The sequence below is a fragment of the Lotus japonicus genome, chromosome 5, assembly GCF_012489685.1.
Source record: "Lotus japonicus ecotype B-129 chromosome 5, LjGifu_v1.2".
Taxonomy (NCBI): domain Eukaryota; kingdom Viridiplantae; phylum Streptophyta; class Magnoliopsida; order Fabales; family Fabaceae; genus Lotus; species Lotus japonicus.
Genome location: NC_080045.1, coordinates 63,328,173 through 63,345,292, shown reverse-complemented (window position 1 = coordinate 63,345,292; position 17,120 = coordinate 63,328,173). Strand labels below are relative to the sequence as shown.

Sequence of the window (17,120 nt, the reverse complement as noted above, 5' to 3'; positions counted from 1 at the left end):
CATCTCACATTTGAAAATACTACACTTTACACAATTAGTTTTATTAGAAATTGGGAGGCCTATACTCAACCACAAAAGCTAGCTCGAAGCTTTTGATAGATTTCTCAATCTGATAGTTTGTTACAATCAATGTCAAAACTAACATAACAAACTTATATTTATAGTAAAGTAACTAACTACTAGTTATTACAACAAGGTCCTCAGCTTTCTATAGAATTTATACACTGGTCCTTTTCTTCATTTAACAGCCTCCCTCAAACTGATGGGCGAAATATGTCAATAAGAGCAAGCTTGCTAATAAAACCTTGAAAAATCCGGGGCTGCAAAGCCTTGGTAAACACATCAGCAACCTGTAATGCAGTAGGTATAGGCAGTAATTTGAGCACACCAGTTTGCAATTTCTCTCTAACAATATGGCAATCAATCTCCAAATGTTTTGTGCGTTCATGAAACACTGGATTAGCAGCAATGTGAAGTGCACTTTGATTATCACAAAATAAAACAGGGGTTTTCTCACATGGAATCTGCAAATCATGTAAAAGAAACAATAACCATTGAAGCTCACATGTAGCATAGGCAAGAGCTCGATACTCAGCTTCACTAGAAGATCGTGATACTGTAGGTTGTTTCTTTGCCTTCCATGAAATTAAGGATCTACCAAGATAAAAGCAATAGCCAGAAATAAACATATTAGAAATTGGGAGGCCTATACTCAACCACAAAAGCTAGCTCGAAGCTTTTGATAGATTTCTCAATCTGATAGTTTGTTACAATCAATGTCAAAACTAACATAACAAACTTATATTTATAGTAAAGTAACTAACTACTAGTTATTACAACAAGGTCCTCAGCTTTCTATAGAATTTATACACTGGTCCTTTTCTTCATTTAACAAGTTTCAGATGGAGTGCTGCAATAGAAATATGCCATCAACATTTTATTTTAGCCCCTGCCAAAAAAACATTTTATTTTGGTGCTGCAACTCCATACACAATGAGTCAAGCGTATATATGATATGACAGCAGGGGCTACACAAAGAAGGCAATGAAAAATTTTAATTACAGATTAGATGTTGCCATTTAAAATTCCAAAAAAAGTGTCTCTTAGATATACCATTTCCCAAACAGTGTTTCTCAAAACAGCCAAAAAATGTGATCCATTTCACTAAAGCTGTTAATTATGGTAAAATTCTTTCAGGACACAAAAGGGTGCTCCCAAAAACACAATGCATTCAACACTGACTTTCATATAGACAAAATGAAGCATATAATGAAAACGAACTAAAATAGTTCTATACAAATTAAACCAAGACAGATAAATATGCAGACTTTGGGAGCTTACTTCATATAAGAGAACAATCTTCCTACTCCAACTAAGCCCACCTCAACAATTCTCTCGCATGAACATTCAGATGCAATGTGAAGCACAATCCAGTGTGCATCAAAATCACTTAGCCACATACCCCTAACATTTTCATATAAAAAACTACATAAAAATATTTAAACTCAAATCAGTACCTCAACTGAAAACATGAAATCATTCCTAAATCGTTTGCCAATAGTTGCACAATGTATTGCACCAGTTGCTTGCTGGAGGTTTTTTAATGGCTAAATACATGAAACAGGGTATACATATGTAAGTGGAACCTGGTTATCATTTATCAAAATCATATGGAATGTTTAGACTAATTAACAATTCTGCAAAGAGGAGTGTTTACCTGGTTCCCATAAGCCTAGAATCCGGCAATTGCAAGGGGAACACCTACATGGCAATGAATATATAGGAAAAGTTTCATGAGTTGAAAGGTTTCTAGATGGATCAGTTTAGAAGATGAGGTGACTATGAGTTATAAAATAGTGTGAGAAATCAAACTGATGCTTCAAATTCCAAATAAGTTATGACTAAGTGATGACCTGATGCTTCAAAATTGAATGCTCATATAGTGGAAGTGTGGAACATAAGGGAAATAAACAGTCTGAACGCTGTGAGGAATATAAACGATTCCGCACTACAAAAACAACATACGGTCAAGATTAAAAGATATGAACGACCCATATTGCATTCCTGATCATTTCAGTTGAAATTTACTAAAATAACCATGGACAATCTCTAGTTCATGTACACTAATTTATTAAATTACTAATTTACCATCAAAGCTCCCAAAAGCTTCTCCTTTATATAGATTATAGATTATAGATTATAGATAGATAGATTATAGATAGATATAGATTATAGATAGATTATAGATTATAGATAGATAGATAGATTATAGATTATAGATACACTCATTAAAGTTAATACTAAGTGAGAAAATGTTTTTACTTACATGGCATTGAGTTGGTTCGAGTTCCTCGAATCTTAATGCCCAAACGTGATACTCGAACAAATGATGATTGCGTGTAATAAAAAAAAATTCAACCGATTTAATGACCAAATTCAACCCACCAAAATGTGTTTGGTTCGGGTTAGATTGATTGTGATCGCCCGTGTAAGCTAGACCTATACCATTTATTAGCCCAAAACGCCTGATTTGATGGTATGAAGTAACGACAACGACCTACAAAGGTGAAAGGTCTGATGAGGGATTGATTGTTAGGAGCCTTAATGAGGAACATGAACGACTTAATTACAAGGGACCTATGAACTCACATAACGGTTCATTAATGGCGTCGACCGGTGTGATGATCAGGTTGCCTGAACGCAAGAAGGTAGAGGGTCGAAGGAGTGACCTATAAAGAGGCTACCAACCAAGGAATGAGCGAGACAACCCCAACTTGGCCCCTTACATACTAAGTTACTGACCATCTTATTGAAAGATGTTAACTGATTAATCATAAATTACACTTTTAAAAACTTATGCTCAATAAAATGTTAGTATTTAAAACTTATTGTTTTAGAGACATTTTTTTTGTTTTTATCATTTTCCTCTTTCATACGCCGCATACACAGTGAAATCTTTCTCCGTTCGATAAACGCAAACCTTAGGGCGCGCATTTTCGCCGGTCTCCACTCGCCGCCGCCGCATTTTCCATCTCCGGCACCGGCGCCGCCCTTCTCTCTCTGTTCTTTCACTACTCTCAGCAATGAACTTAGGAGCTTGCACAGAGCTATCGCGTTACCTTGCAGTACCGTCACCGAAACCTAACTCTACCAATTCCAACTGCTCCTCCATAAGCAGCCGCGGTTTACGCTGTCCAACCGGTGGTTACACCGGCGGCGTATTATCAATGTCGACGTCGAGGAGAGACAAGAACGCGGTGGTTGCTGGAGCTGAGGGTAAAGGTCTGACGTACAGGGACGCCGGCGTTGACATCGACGCCGGTTCTGAGCTCGTCCGAAGAATAGCGAAGATGGCGCCAGGGATTGGAGGCTTTGGTGGTTTATTCCCTCTGGGTACACTTTTTGTTCATCTTCACTCGTGCTTTGTTCCTGCTTCTAGTTGTGTTTGGATTGAGCTTGTTATTGAGCAGGTGATTCGTACCTTGTTGCCGGTACCGACGGTGTTGGAACGAAGGTGATGCTTGCCTTTGAGACTGGCATTCATGACACTATTGGGATTGATCTGGTAAGACATTGTGGAAACTGATTTTTATTTTTTATTTTTGAATTTTGGAGCTTTTTTTGTGTTTGGATTTTGAGTTTTGAGTGTTGTTGTTTCTGTTTAGGTTGCAATGAGTGTCAATGACATTGTTACTTCCGGGGCAAAGCCTTTGTTTTTCCTTGATTACTTTGCCACTGGCCACCTTGATGTGGATGTTGCTGAGCAGGTAATGGATGTGGATTTGGTGTTTTGGTTTGAGCTTTCGGTGTATTGGTAAAAGAAGGCTTATTCATGCTTCTCTCCTTGTTTAATTTTTTATTGTTCAGGTTATCAAAGGCATTGTTGATGGTTGTAAGCAATCTGATTGCGTACTTTTAGGAGGAGAGGTATTGAAATATTTTGTAGCCTTTTTTTTAATCTCAGTATCTACTTTAGTTCATGTGCTAGTATTGCCAACACATGATCTTATCAGTTCATGTTAGACACTATGAAGTAACTGGATCATTCATCCATAAAATATCATTTTTTCTGCAAAGTTTTATCGATAGCTTTCGATGTTGAGGGGACTAAGGTGGATGATTGGATATGTACAAGAAAAGATAAGGTCAGGAACAATTTGTATCTGAAATTGAGTGATGATTTGGTCTGATGAGAAGACTAATAAAAGGCACAGGCTTCGTTGAGGAAATGTTGATACTGTTAGAAGAAGACCTAAGAAAATATAGTGAAAAAGATGAACTAGTGAAGAAGAGATTTTTCTAAATGGTTTTATGGAAAAATTGGTTTGTCTCATGGCAATTGTGGATTCATGTAGCTTAACTGCTTGTTGGGATAATGCATAATGTTCAGTTGCTTCCTCTTTGATTTATTCCATTTCTCCAAATATCGTCTAGAGATCCGCCTGTCATCTTGTGCAGGTGTGAATGGTGTATGGATTCTTGCATCTAGATTTATTCAGGTTGACATTATTTATTCAATCAGTATTAGATTGTTGGAATCTTTCATTGTCACCGAATAGATTAAACACATGAGTCTATTGTAGCCAATCTCTACCATGATAAATAAATTATATTTCTCACTAATATACTCAGCCACCTACTAATATAATTGGGGATAAAGAGATAATGTGTTTTTTCTCATTTCTCACTTTGTTATTTTTACACACTTCCAGACTGCAGAGATGCCTGGTCTCTATAAAGAAGGTGAGTATGATCTAAGTGGATGTGCTGTTGGCATTGTTAAGCAAGATTCTGTAATTAATGGCAAGAACATTGCTGCTGGTGACATTATTATTGGTCTGCCATCTAGTGGAGTTCACTCTAATGGTTTCTCACTTGTAAGAAGGTTGGTTTTGACTTGAGTAGTAGAATCTATCAGTTTTGTTAAAATTGTTAGTTCCTGAACTGAAATGTAACAATATATCTTAACAGTGTCCTTGCTCAAAGTGGGCTTTCATTGAAAGATAAACTTCCTGGTGGCGATATTACAATTGGTGAAGCTTTGATGGCCCCAACTGCTATTTATGTTGAACAGGTCATTCATCATTCTTTGTTACATAATTTACTGTTTTATTTTTCTTCCAATTTTTATTCAAAATTTCCTCCGGCTTTGATCTTGAAGACATCTCTTTTCTTCTCAAATTAGGTGCTTGACTTAGTTAGCAAGGGAGGGGTGAAGGGAATAGCCCACATCACAGGTGGTGGTTTCACAGATAACATACCCCGAGTTTTTCCAGAAGGCCTCGGTGCTCTTATATACAAAGACTCATGGGAAGTGCCTACAGTGTTCAAGTGGCTTCAGGAGGTAAGACATGTTTCAATCGCTTTCCCTTAAATTTTTATAAGTTGTTTATGAATTTTTTCATCAACAATTATAGTATAATTCTATATTGATGACCTCTCACATTAGGCTGGGAAGATAGAAGACTCTGAAATGAGACGGACCTTTAATATGGGTATAGGTATGGTCCTGGTAGTAAGTCCAGAGGCAGCTAATAGAATACTTGAGAACAGAGGTGATACAGAAAAAGCATACCGCATTGGTGAAGTTATAAGCGGCAAGGGAGTGATCCATGGTTAATTTTGGTTTATTCAATCATGTTGTAACTTTCTGGTACATTGATGGAAATTTTTAACGAGATTTGGATGGTTGGTTTGATCGGAATGTAATTGCTTTTCATACATGAATATTATGAAACTTGCAAAAACTGAGGATGGGCTTGTAGCCGAAATGCCAGTGAAAATTTTGTTTTGATGTAAAATTGAGGTGGACCTTTCCCTCATTTTGATTTATACATTTTTAGTAAAAAAATTATAAAAATGTTACATTATTTCCACTTATTTATTGTTTGGAAGAATTTGTAGCATTATTCTCATGAAGGTATCCTAAAGTTAAATAAGAATTGGATTAATGTCCGGCCTTACCAAGTCTCCCCCGTTGGTGTGTTTTTGAAACAAGCGAATTACAGAAGTGTTATTGAATAGACATAGGTTGCGATCTTTCTCCCCTTTGGAATTGTCTCTTTGTGAATGAACACATTTTTCTCAAAATCTTCTAACACAAGATCAACACTATAAGCTACACAAGGCATCCAATACAACTTCTTCATTTTCCCCATCAACATCTCTCTGATAGCTATGTAATTGGTTGCATCGTCTGTCACAACTTGAACGCAATTCTACTCACCAACATTTTCCATCACTTCATCAAGCATTTTAAAGATGATATATGTTGTGTTGGGTATGTGGATGCACCAATGGACTTCAAAACACATTGTTGTTCCTTTAGGACTATTCACCCAGAACTTCAAAATTATTCTCCCCTCTTGTCAGCCCACTCATCAGTCAATAAAGGGCCACCAACTTTCCTCCAAACAACTTTATGGCTTCAATAACCTCCACAATCAACTTAAACACTTGCTTAAAAAATCGGAGTTTGTTCTCATGATAGAACAAGGGCTTGAATCCTTGACCATGTTAGGAAATTAACTAACACATAATAAAAAACTCTTCACCTATTACCAAATCAAATGGTATCTTATTGTAGAAAAACCTAGAAATAGCTTGATACAAACCCTCTCTTATATAGTTAGCAAAATTAAAATCAAGGATTGAAGAACATAGGAAAAATAGGGAACTAAATACTAGTAGCAGAGAGTAAACAACCAAACATAGATAAGTTGTTTGCCTTTGTCGCCATCGTTGTCAATGTGGTCTTTATCGTTTGAGGAGTAGTTGTTGATGGTGGTTGTTTGGGGGGTGAAGTTTGTTTGACTTCAATGGAGGCAATTGCAGTGTTTGCATGAAATGAGAACCTTAGGGTTTTAGAAAAAGGAACCCGGTCACGATTTGGGAATGAGTTGAACCCATAAATTAGCGAACCCAACAAAATCGCAATTCACAAGCAATTTTACTTGTAATTAAATCTTAAATCGTAAAATTGTTCGATTTAGCGATTTAAATCGCAATTTTAACTACCTCCACCAACAAGGAAAACAATCGCAAATAGGTAATAGTATTATGATTCTAATAAATCAGAAGGTGTTCTTAAATCGTGAAATTGTTCGATTTAGCGATTTAAATCGCGATTTAAACTACTGTATTCTCCACTAAAAAACAATCGCAATAGGTAATAGCATTGCGGTTTATTAAGTCTACTTTATGTAATGATGTTATTATGAATTGGATTTTTATTTTTATTTTTTACAAGAGGAAACATGAATTGGAAATATGCCTCGTAAGTAAGTGCAGAACAATTTTCAAAAGACATTGAAGGAGGTAATTGGAAGGTTTTTTTGTGTGGAATATATAGGAACTTTGAAAAGGACTTAGCACTAACTTAAAAAGAAATAATTAAATGATTAATGGGAAGTGAGTGAGTGAGTTACTAAAGTATAATACTAAATTAATAACCAAATTAGAAAAAGGAAAATAGCGTAAGAAAGGAAGGAAGTGAAGTGAGTGACGCTGTGGTGACGGCTAGGGTTTTTTCTTCCCGTCACAGACCAAGCCACATAGGCTTAATGACGTGGCAGTCTGAGTGTGTACGTGGCAAAAGCGTGGGTCTTCACGACAGCGAGTGAGCGAGGGAGAATGAAAGCGCCCCGCAACACGACAACCTATTAATATAGGTCTACATTTCCAAGTGGGCCCGTTATGACGTGGCACACTTACTCCAAGATATAATATAATAATAATATTTTATCAGATAACTCCACTCGGCTGTGCCTTATCAAATTTGATTTCGTTTCATTTCATTTATTACATCATTTTATTTTATTACCCTTTCTCGAAATAAATACAATTCCTTTTTTCCCTTTCCCAACACTTTCTCCGGATTCCACGCTGATATTATATTTCTTTTTTAAGCCTTTGAAAAAATAATAAATAAATCAGCTTTGCCTTTTCAAGTTAAAACCAGTCACTCAAAAACCCCAAAGTGAGTCTATCTTTCACACTTAATTATGTTCAGAAAAAAAAGATATTTACCTGCTCAAAAGCGTAGTAGAGAACTGTAACGAACACCAATATCCAACGCCACGTGTCTCACTCTTTCTTTGCCACGTGCCAAGACCACTTGCCACTCTGTCCAACCAAATTAATATCGCCGGCGCGTGGTGCATGTGGGAAACCTGTTTGGTTTTGCTGTGCCCCATCATTAATTATACTACTTAATTAGTAAAGTAATTGGTTTTTTAACTGCCGTGTACATTTTGACCGCGGCTAGATTTATTTATTTATACTCCATTAGATTAGATTAGATTAGATTAGATTAGATAAGCTCATTAATATATTTATGAAATTTTATAATGGTGGGACCCATTTGTATGTCACGAAGCTACCACATCTCGCGAACGTGACAATTAGGCCAGAGGTGAAGAAAATAATTTCTAGATCGGCAGCTATTGCGGGGCCCACTCTCCTTGGAAGTTCCGTGACCGTGATTGCGAGTTACTCTCGCTTCGGCGCTCATCTTAGCCGTCCAATCATCACACAGTTTCAAGCTTCGACGGTGAGATTTTGCTCTGAAGACGTACGAGCCCGAACCTCTAGGTTTAGGTGCCATGTCGGACTCGCTCGTCCATTGGAATCTGCTTGTTTTTTTAATGAATGCTACTGCCACGTAGGACAGATCCGACGCTGGGAAAACTCGTGTTGCTGATAACAAGACGATCTGGTCCGTAGAGCAGAAATGGTTTCTTTTTTCTGGAAGATTGTTTATTTATATATTCCCAGCGGGCCCACCAGTCTAGTCCATTCTGAAAATTATATAGTACTCCTGTTTACCGGTGTACATAGAAAAAATTAAAATATAGAAAGGGTAAACGTGGAACCGAAATAATGAATTTGACCGGTGGGAACGATATGATTCCTTGTGATGGTGGTGTTGTTTCATGTTTGATTTTGAGATTGAGATTTTGATCTTTCCTTTTAACAATTTCCCGGCTACCGGATACAACCTGTCACCTTTTTGGTAAAAAGGAATAAATAAATAGCAAGAAGTTCCTAGTAGAACAAATTTGCACGCATTGATTGAGGATAATTAAATATAAAAGATATTGTACCAAAGATGGAGGTGGACACGTGGAGGTGAAGCTGATGAAAAAGGCTAAAAGGCGGATTCACATGAGTGGTGAGATGGAGGGTGACGATGGTGCCATGATGGCATAAGCCAATGTGGTCCGTAGATTGTGGGGGTAGAGATCAATGGTGGAGATCTTGACAGGTGACGCGGTGGAGAATCGTGGCCGTTCAGGAGTCTTTGGAGAGAGTGAAATAGCGGAAACGAGATGAGATTGGAGCACAGATAGAGGGTGCGGAGAAAGGGGAAGAGAGAGAAAGTAAGAAAGTAGAGAGAGAGTGGTGAAGCAGAGAAAGAAAGAAAGAAAGAAAGAAAGAAAGAAAGAAAGAAGATAAGAGAAGCACAGAGAGCACAGCACTACCCTAAGATCTCTCTCTGATAATTCTGATAACTCAACAGGGGAATAGAATCAGTTTCTATTCTGTGCGAATTGGGTGAATCTGTGTGAAGAATGGTAAAATCCAGTGGTTGATTGAAGGTGGAAGGAATGGACAGGATAAGAGAAGCTAGGAGAACCAGCATGGCTGCAAATGGTTTAACCAGAAGAAGACACAGGACTAACAGTCTCAGAGACTCACCAGGTTCACAATTCTCTCTCAGATCTCATCAAACTAACCCCCTATCTATCTATCTATCTATCTATGTATCTACCTCTTTGGATTCAATCGTTTTTAACTGTTTCTATTTGTTTGTGGTTTTTGTTTTTCAGAGGAAGATGGAGGGATGGAGCTGCAGGAACCGACGAGACTAAGAGATCGAAAGAAGGATCGAGATCGGGAGAGGGAGAGGGAAAGGGAGAGAGATCGATCGGGGAGGAGCAAGAGGAGGAGGGGTGATAGGTTGATGCATAGCAGCAGGGAAGATGGAGGAGAGGATACTTCAGATGAGAGCATCAACGATGAAGAAGATGATGACGACGAAGACGGTGGAGTAGGAGGAGGAGGAAACGGCGGAGGTGCTGGTTCAGTTAGAATGCTTCCGTTGAATCCTTCGTCGCTGTCTTCTTCATCTTCGCTGACGAACCACTCGCATCATCATCGGAAGAGCTTCCCTCCGGCGAAAGTTTTTAGACCAGCGCCGCCGACGACGTGGAAGGCCGCCGATGAGATGATCGGAGTGTCTGTGCCAAGAAAAGCACGCTCAGGTAAAAAATGGAAAACCAGTCCCTGAATCCGCGATTCACGACACTGCAATTACAGCGTTCTGATGACGTTTTTGTCCTGTTTTTCTCCATTTTCAGCTTCAACGAAGAGGTCGCACGAATGCTGGGCTTCAAGCGGTGGTGGGATAGTGGCGGAGCAAAATCACCGTCAGCCTTCATCTTCACCGGTGAGGGCAGCGGGAGCTCCGGCCTCGCCGTCATCGTCAAACGCTTCAGGGAGAAAGAAGATAGTGAGTTCTGAGCTGTCACTGTGTGTGTTTGTGTTGTTGTGGGAGATTGTGATTGTGATTGTGAGTAACAGTGGTTTGTTTCTTTTCTTGTTATTGCAGAAGCAGAATGGAGGAGGACCCAAGTTCCGGCCACCGAAATCGTCGCCGAAGGCGAGCCAGGACGAGATCGAGATAGAGATCGCCGAAGTGTTGTACGGCATGATGAGACAGCCTCAAGGTCAAGGACCTTCCAAGCAAGAAATCATCGCCAACAACCATGAATCTTCTTCAGGCAAGTTCGATTCCCGAGAACAAACCAATAATAAATCTTCCAGTGATGGAAAGTCCAGGATTCCTTCACCGCCTCAGAATTCAAGCTCCTCCGCTGCCACTCCCATGTCTGCTGTTGGTGGGTTCTCTATCCTCTGTAAACTTTTCTTCTAAGAATTGGAGGGTTTTCTAACTCTGTTTCTGGGTTTGTTTGATTTTGCAGCTCCGAAGAGGAAGAGACCGCGACCGGTGAAGAACGAGGAGGAGAATCCATCGGTGTTAAGCATTAGGAGCAGCCCTGTTTCGTCAACGACGAAAGTAGAGAGCGATCAGCCTTCAAAGATGGAAACTAGTTCGTCGAATTCAGCTAAGAACAACCCAGGATCTGCAGCTGAAAATCTGACGAATTCGCTACCGGTTCAGGCCTCGCCGGAGCCTGTTAAGCCGGAGCGAAACAACGCTTCGTCGGATTCTAAGGCGTTGACGGAGGAATCGGAGAAGCAAAAAGATGCAGGGTTGAATAAGGAGGTGGCGCCTCCTCAGTCACCAAAGAAGGAATCTTCTTCTACAGTGCTCCAACAAGTAGATGACACTAGCGAGAGTGCAGTGAAAGCGACCAAATCGTCAGTACCATCAGCTTTCTCTATCTATTGTCTCTTTATCGTTTTCCTTTTTGGTGAATCCTGATCTTGATTTTCTATTTTCTTCAGGAATCAAACAATGAATGAGAGTGTAAACCAGCGAGAAGAGAAGTTCCAGATAGATCTGATGGTGATTTTCCTTTTCTTCTTCAATCATCGCAACTCTCTCGAATTTTCATATTTTTTTTTTATTAATTTTAAAATTTTTCTCCGGTGGAATTTTCAGGCGCCACCTCCGACAGGGAAGTCTTCACCAGAAAGGGATGTGGTGGAGAATAATTTAGTAGCTGAGGCTGATAAGGTTAGTGGGGTCCACCACATGGCTATGGTTTCTTTTTATGGGAGAATAGGTACTAAAGATATTTGGGGTCTGGTTTGTGCAGGAAGTGAAGAAAGATGAGGAGAAATCATTGAGAATGAACAAGGAAGAGGGAGTGGTTGTTGAAATGGAGAAAGTGAGAAGAAAAGCTGAAGAATCTGAATCCCAAAAACTGGCTATTGTGCAGAAAGAAAGAGGTATTGACCTGCAACTTGATTTGGAGAAAGCTGATAGAATGGATACTAGTGGCAATGGCAGTAGTGTTAGCAAGAAGCAGCATCAAAATGCTCATAGGCAGCACCAGCAGCAGCAAACTAACTCAGAGAAAAATGGTAAGTTCATTTTTTTGAGTTAAACAACACTTCTTAGCTTCAGTTTTTGCTGTTTCTGAGTGCCTTATGAGTTTTTCTCCCTCTTCTCATTTCAGTTCAAACCAACTCATTGCCTCTTCCAATGTCTGTTCCTCCCAACTGGCCTGGTGGGCTTCCTTCCATGGGGTATGTCCGGGTCAATTCTTTTGTGTTCACTGTTGTTTGGGATATCATTGTGTACAAACTTGATGTGACTCTCTTCTCATTTTTAGATATATGACACCTCTACAAGGAGTTGTATCCATGGATGGCACTACTGTGACTCCTGCAGCTATACCGGTATGTGCATTTCTCCTACCCAATTTTTTGGATTTTGAAACAATGTGAATTCACTTGTTACTAATCATTTATTTTCCCACTTCTGCAGCCTCCCCATCTGCTTTTTAATCAGCCTCGGCCTAAAAGATGTGCAACCCACTGCTACATTGCTCGCAATATATTGTATCATCAACAAATTGCGAGGATGAATCCATTCTGGCCAGCAGCCGCAGGCTCTGCACCGATGTATGGAGCAAAGGCAGGGAATCTTAATGTTGTGCCCTCCCCTGAATTGCTTGGTAATGTTCCTGCCAGGGCTGTAAACCCAACTCAAGACAAAGTTCAGAGTCTTACCATGTTTCCAAGTCATATTGGGAAGGATAAAGTTCCTCAGCCTGCAAATGTGGATAATTCATCAAGGAAGCAAATTTTGCTTCAGCAAGGTTTGCCCCCAGGAGCCGCTCCTAGTAATATATTGGTATGTCTTTTTTGTCCTTTATAGCAATGATTGATTTTGTCTTCTGTTTTTTCTTTTAAAGGACAAAATTAATTGATGCCTTATCTTGAATTTTAGCATGGCCCTGCATTCATCTTCCCTCTGAATCAGCAGCAAGCAGCTGCTGCAGCATCTGTTCGACCTGGATCTATGAAGTCTTTGCCGGTTACAAGCAATGGAGCACCATCCGTTACACCCAATTCAGCCCCGCCAAATGCTCCTTCCGGTTCAGGGGCTTCCACCACCCCAGCAATGAGCTTCAGCTATCCGAGCATGCCTGGCAACGAAACTCAATACTTAGCCATTTTGCAGAACAATGCTTACCCATTTCCAATACCTGCACATGTTGGTGGTCCACCTGCATACCGTGGAACTCATGGCCAGCCTCCTTTTCCTTTCTTCAATGGGTCTTTTTATTCATCTCAAATGATACATCCTTCTCAGATTCAGCAGCAGCAGCATCCTGCTCAGTCGCAGCAGAGTCAACAGGGCCACCAGAATACCAGTATTTCTACTGGATCCTCTTCACAGAAACATGCACAGAATCAGCAACAAAAGCCTAATCATGCTAGCAGCTCCAATGGTGTTGGAGGAAGCCTGCAAGGTTTTCCTGTTACCAAAAACCCACCCTCACAGTCACTACAGTTGCAGCAGCAACAACATCAACAACAGCAACAACATCAACAACAGCAACAACATCAACAACAGCAGCAGAGGCAGCAGTTAAATAATCATCACACCTCTCATCCTGCTCGCCAAGTTGAGAATGAGATGGGTGGTGAAGATAGTCCTTCTACTGCTGATAGCCGTTTCACTCGAGCTGCCATGAATATTTATGGCCAGAATTTTGCAATGCCAATGCAAGCACCGAACTTTGCTTTGATGACTCCTGCAATTAGTGGTGCTGGTTCTAATGGCAGTCATGGTGAAAAGAAGCAACCGCAGCAGCAGCACCCTGGTTCGAAGGCTGGAGGTGAAACATCTCCAGCATTTGCCATGTCATTTGCATCCATCAATGGAGCCGCTGCTGCCACTGGCCTTGACCTCTCATCTTTCGCGCACAATCATTCAATTATGCAGAGCAATCATAACTATCAGATAATGGCAGCAGCACAAGCTGCCAGTGCCCAGCTTAAGAAGAATTATCATGCAGTTGAAGAGGGGAAAAATGTAGCTAATTCCTCTAACCTGGAAGAAGATAGAAAATCCATGTCTGGAAAAAATCCAACAACAATGGGGCAATCAATTGCTTTTGCCAGGCCAGACATGTCTGATCCCTCATCTTTAGCTGCCAACAATGTTATTGATAGCTCAGGTCGTAGTCTCCATCTTGGTTCTGCTTCGTCCCGGCCATCTGCTTCTGCTATGCCTGCTGCCATCAACTCCAATGCAGCCAGTTCTCAGCTACAGCGAAGTCAGCAGCAGCAGCAACAACAACAGCAAATTCTCCAGCTTCAGAAGCAGAATCAATTTGCTGCAGCAGCCGCGGCTGCTGCTCGAAACAAGACACCATCAACAAGCAACGGCAATGTCTACACTGATACTCTTCCTTCTACATCTTCAATATCCACCAAGTTTCCCAATGCTGTTTCTGTGTTTCCTCAAAGCCTTGTACAGAGCAGCAACACTGTTGCTCAGTCAAACCAGTGGAAGAACTCAGCAAGGGCCACAACCACTTCTCAGCCACCTTCTATGGCTTCAACACCGCCATCATCAGTGAAAAATCCTCCACAACAGCAGGGTCGTTCCCAGCAATCTCACACTCAAATATCTTTTGCAGCAAATCCAAAATCATCCACAGCACAAATGCAACCTGCAAGCTCCACCCAGTCCCCATCCCCTCCTGTTATGGTTGGCTCACCAACAACTTCCTCAATGTCCAAAAACACTGGCAGCCCCAGGACAGGTTCTACATCAACCAACAGCAAGACCAGCCAAGCTTGTTCCTTATCCTCCCAGCAAGCCAAGAACTCTCCGGTGCCACCACGTAAATCCTCACCCGTTGGTGGCCGGAATGTGCCATCGATCCTCAGTGGCCCTCAGCTAACACCCTCTTCCAGTACTGGGAGTAAATCTCAACTGCCACAGCAGCAGCAGCAGCAACAACAACAGAAGCAGCAAGTATCAAAGCAGACATTACCGCAGGCCCAGCTATTCTTCTCAAATCCTTTCATGCATTCCCAAGTTTCACAACCCAACAATTCCACCTCCAATACCGCCACAGTTGCTGGAAGTGGGTTCTATCTTCAACGGCGCGGCCCCGAGCAAGTGCAGCAACGGCAGGGCTCTTCTGGCACTTCCTCAAACGGTGCAGCTGTGAGCAATTCAAAAGGCAGTGCCTTAACCACACAGGGTCTTCTGCATCCTTCCCAGTTTGCTTCCATGCCACCCTCTGGGAACCACCATCAATTTGTTCCTGCTGGATTCTCATATGTTCATCCAGTGCCCACTGCAGTTCAAGTGAAGCCTGCAGAGCAGAAACAACCCGCAGGTGAGTAGAATTATAATGCAAGTGGAGCATAACTTAAGACCATGGGGTTTTGAAGTGGAAGATGGTGCCTTCTCAATGTTGTGCGCGTTGAGAAGACATGGAAGATAGATCATGGCCAACAAAGATGATTTGGATTCCACAAATTTTGATGGGAAAATAGAGCAGACCTTTGATGTGCCTGAATTGTGTGTAGAAATTCATTTTGTACACTTGTGTTTATAATCTGACATGGCTGATCATCAAGTCTAATCAAATTCGATTGGTTTTTTAGAAGGAAGGATGTGGTTGACAAGGTGGAAAAAAGTAAAGGATAAAAAAGCTGGAGGAAAGGAAGGGAAAGAACCACCTTTTCTTCTTTTGGGGATGTAATGGGAGGTTTACTCTAGATGTTCTTTTGTTTCTCCTCTTTCTCTTTTTTATCATTTTGTCTTTAGGGTACTAGAGCAGTAAACATCTTTTTGACAAGCCTATATGGAAAAGGTGGAATCTGCACTCGTCTAGCTGATATTACAATAGTATTCTTAAAAACATATTCAAATATCAAAGATGATTTCCCTAATCCACTATTGGATTGACAATGTTTGCTATTGTTTTTCATTTTTAAAGGTGAGTGAAATTTGGGTGGATAGTGAGATATAAATGTGAGTGGAAAAAGTAATGGCAATTTCAAAGAATACAAGATATGCTTTCTTTAGGAATGGGGTCTAGCAAGTTGTTTATTTGCTAATATGACTGAAATTTTTAACATGTAGAAACTAGGGAAGGTAGATAAATAATTGACAGGTCAAGTGCTTTTTTCAAAGGCCATTTCTTTTGCTGATGAGTTAGATATGTGCTTCTCTGTGCTGTAAGTATCACAGTCATGACTTATGTGTATATAGTAACTAGTAAGTTGTTTTCTACATATTGGTTACTATTATTATTCTAAGCTGTTAGTTTATTATTTTAATAAGATTAAATAATGTATATAATAGTACTTGGTTTGGTAAGGTAGATCCTTTTCCATTCATCTATTAGGAGAAGTTTGCTTTCCATGTTTGTCCTTGGTAGAGGTCCCCTCATGAGACATTGGCCCACCTAAGGCAATCAAACCAAACTAAAAGCAGCAACACATTGCGGGTCCTGACATCCCACCTGTGATGATGTGAAAAACTTTGCTCATGTCTCTTGCATAATAATACACGTGTGTCCAGTGTCTTAATATTTTCTTTTGATTTTTTCATACTAACCAAATGTTCTAACTCTTCTCTTTGCAACCTTTACCCCTTTACCTCAACAAGCCTATAGGAACGAGCCTTTCCCTTTTCAGCCTCTAAAACTACAAGATATGAACAAGAACTGATAGACTCGCATAAGGGCCTAAGAAGAGAAGCTATTGCTTTAATTTGTTTTTGTTCTTTTTCTCTTTATTGGAATTAGCTTTTTGAAAAGGCTATAGCTTTTGACATTTTTTTATTTTTAATTAAATCATCATGCACTATGATTTTAACTTTGTTCTGGACCTCTGGTATGGACCAGTTCAATTGATGAATTGATAATGAGTGTTTGGATTCAGTGTAGCCACCGAATTCAAAACACCTTAATGGCAAAAGTTAATTTTAAAATGATTGAGGTTTTAAAGTGCATTGAGTGTATGTTTGAAAATGCTAGGATGTATTGCTTATGATTGTTTAAATATCACTTTTATATCAGCATAAGTGGAGTGAATTTTTTTCCATCCTGTGTTGAAATGGCAGGAAAGTCATTTTTTTCTTCCTTTTAAGAAATGGTGAGTATGTAAAT

At 40.1% G+C, this 17,120-nt stretch overlaps 2 protein-coding genes and 1 long non-coding RNA gene across 3 annotated transcripts; 2 read left to right on the top strand and 1 right to left on the bottom strand.

The window, feature by feature from the left end:
* Positions 1-288: 288 nt before the first annotated feature.
* On the bottom strand, positions 289-1,889 carry LOC130720831 (uncharacterized). The gene is made up of 3 exons (XR_009013247.1): positions 1,718-1,889; positions 1,518-1,607; positions 289-524 (listed from the first exon to the last, which is right to left on the bottom strand). It is a non-coding gene; the product is annotated as an uncharacterized LOC130720831 (long non-coding RNA).
* A 1,018-nt stretch (positions 1,890-2,907) lies between these two features.
* On the top strand, positions 2,908-5,878 carry LOC130720700 (phosphoribosylformylglycinamidine cyclo-ligase, chloroplastic/mitochondrial-like). The gene is made up of 8 exons (XM_057571384.1): positions 2,908-3,393; positions 3,471-3,565; positions 3,666-3,767; positions 3,868-3,927; positions 4,713-4,885; positions 4,972-5,074; positions 5,186-5,344; positions 5,450-5,878. Exons 1-8 carry the CDS (start codon positions 3,084-3,086, stop codon positions 5,618-5,620), a joined length of 1,173 nt encoding a protein of 390 aa, XP_057427367.1. The 5' UTR covers positions 2,908-3,083; the 3' UTR covers positions 5,621-5,878.
* Positions 5,879-9,341: 3,463 nt separating this feature from the next.
* Positions 9,342-15,897, top strand: LOC130717084 (protein TIME FOR COFFEE). The gene is made up of 12 exons (XM_057567194.1): positions 9,342-9,702; positions 9,831-10,265; positions 10,362-10,513; positions 10,613-10,901; positions 10,986-11,385; positions 11,473-11,533; positions 11,630-11,704; positions 11,787-12,054; positions 12,150-12,219; positions 12,306-12,372; positions 12,461-12,829; positions 12,926-15,897. The coding sequence occupies exons 1-12, from the start codon at positions 9,609-9,611 to the stop codon at positions 15,344-15,346; spliced, it is 4,701 nt and encodes a 1,566-aa protein (XP_057423177.1). The 5' UTR covers positions 9,342-9,608; the 3' UTR covers positions 15,347-15,897.
* The last annotated feature ends 1,223 nt before the right edge of the window (positions 15,898-17,120 follow it).

What these genes read in the sequence shown, in the direction of transcription:
- LOC130720700 (XM_057571384.1), top strand. Translation starts at nt 3,084, where the DNA reads ATGAACTTAGGAGCTTGCACAGAGCTATCGCGTTACCTTGCAGTACCG. An exon ending in TGGTGGTTTATTCCCTCTGG is followed by an intron (nt 3,394 to 3,470) that starts GTACACTTTTTG and finishes GTTATTGAGCAG; the next exon opens with GTGATTCGTACCTTGTTGCC. An exon ending in CTGCTATTTATGTTGAACAG is followed by an intron (nt 5,075 to 5,185) that starts GTCATTCATCAT and finishes TTCTCAAATTAG; the next exon opens with GTGCTTGACTTAGTTAGCAA.
- LOC130717084 (XM_057567194.1), top strand. Translation starts at nt 9,609, where the DNA reads ATGGACAGGATAAGAGAAGCTAGGAGAACCAGCATGGCTGCAAATGGT. An exon ending in AGTTCCAGATAGATCTGATG is followed by an intron (nt 11,534 to 11,629) that starts GTGATTTTCCTT and finishes TGGAATTTTCAG; the next exon opens with GCGCCACCTCCGACAGGGAA. An exon ending in TAGTAGCTGAGGCTGATAAG is followed by an intron (nt 11,705 to 11,786) that starts GTTAGTGGGGTC and finishes TGGTTTGTGCAG; the next exon opens with GAAGTGAAGAAAGATGAGGA.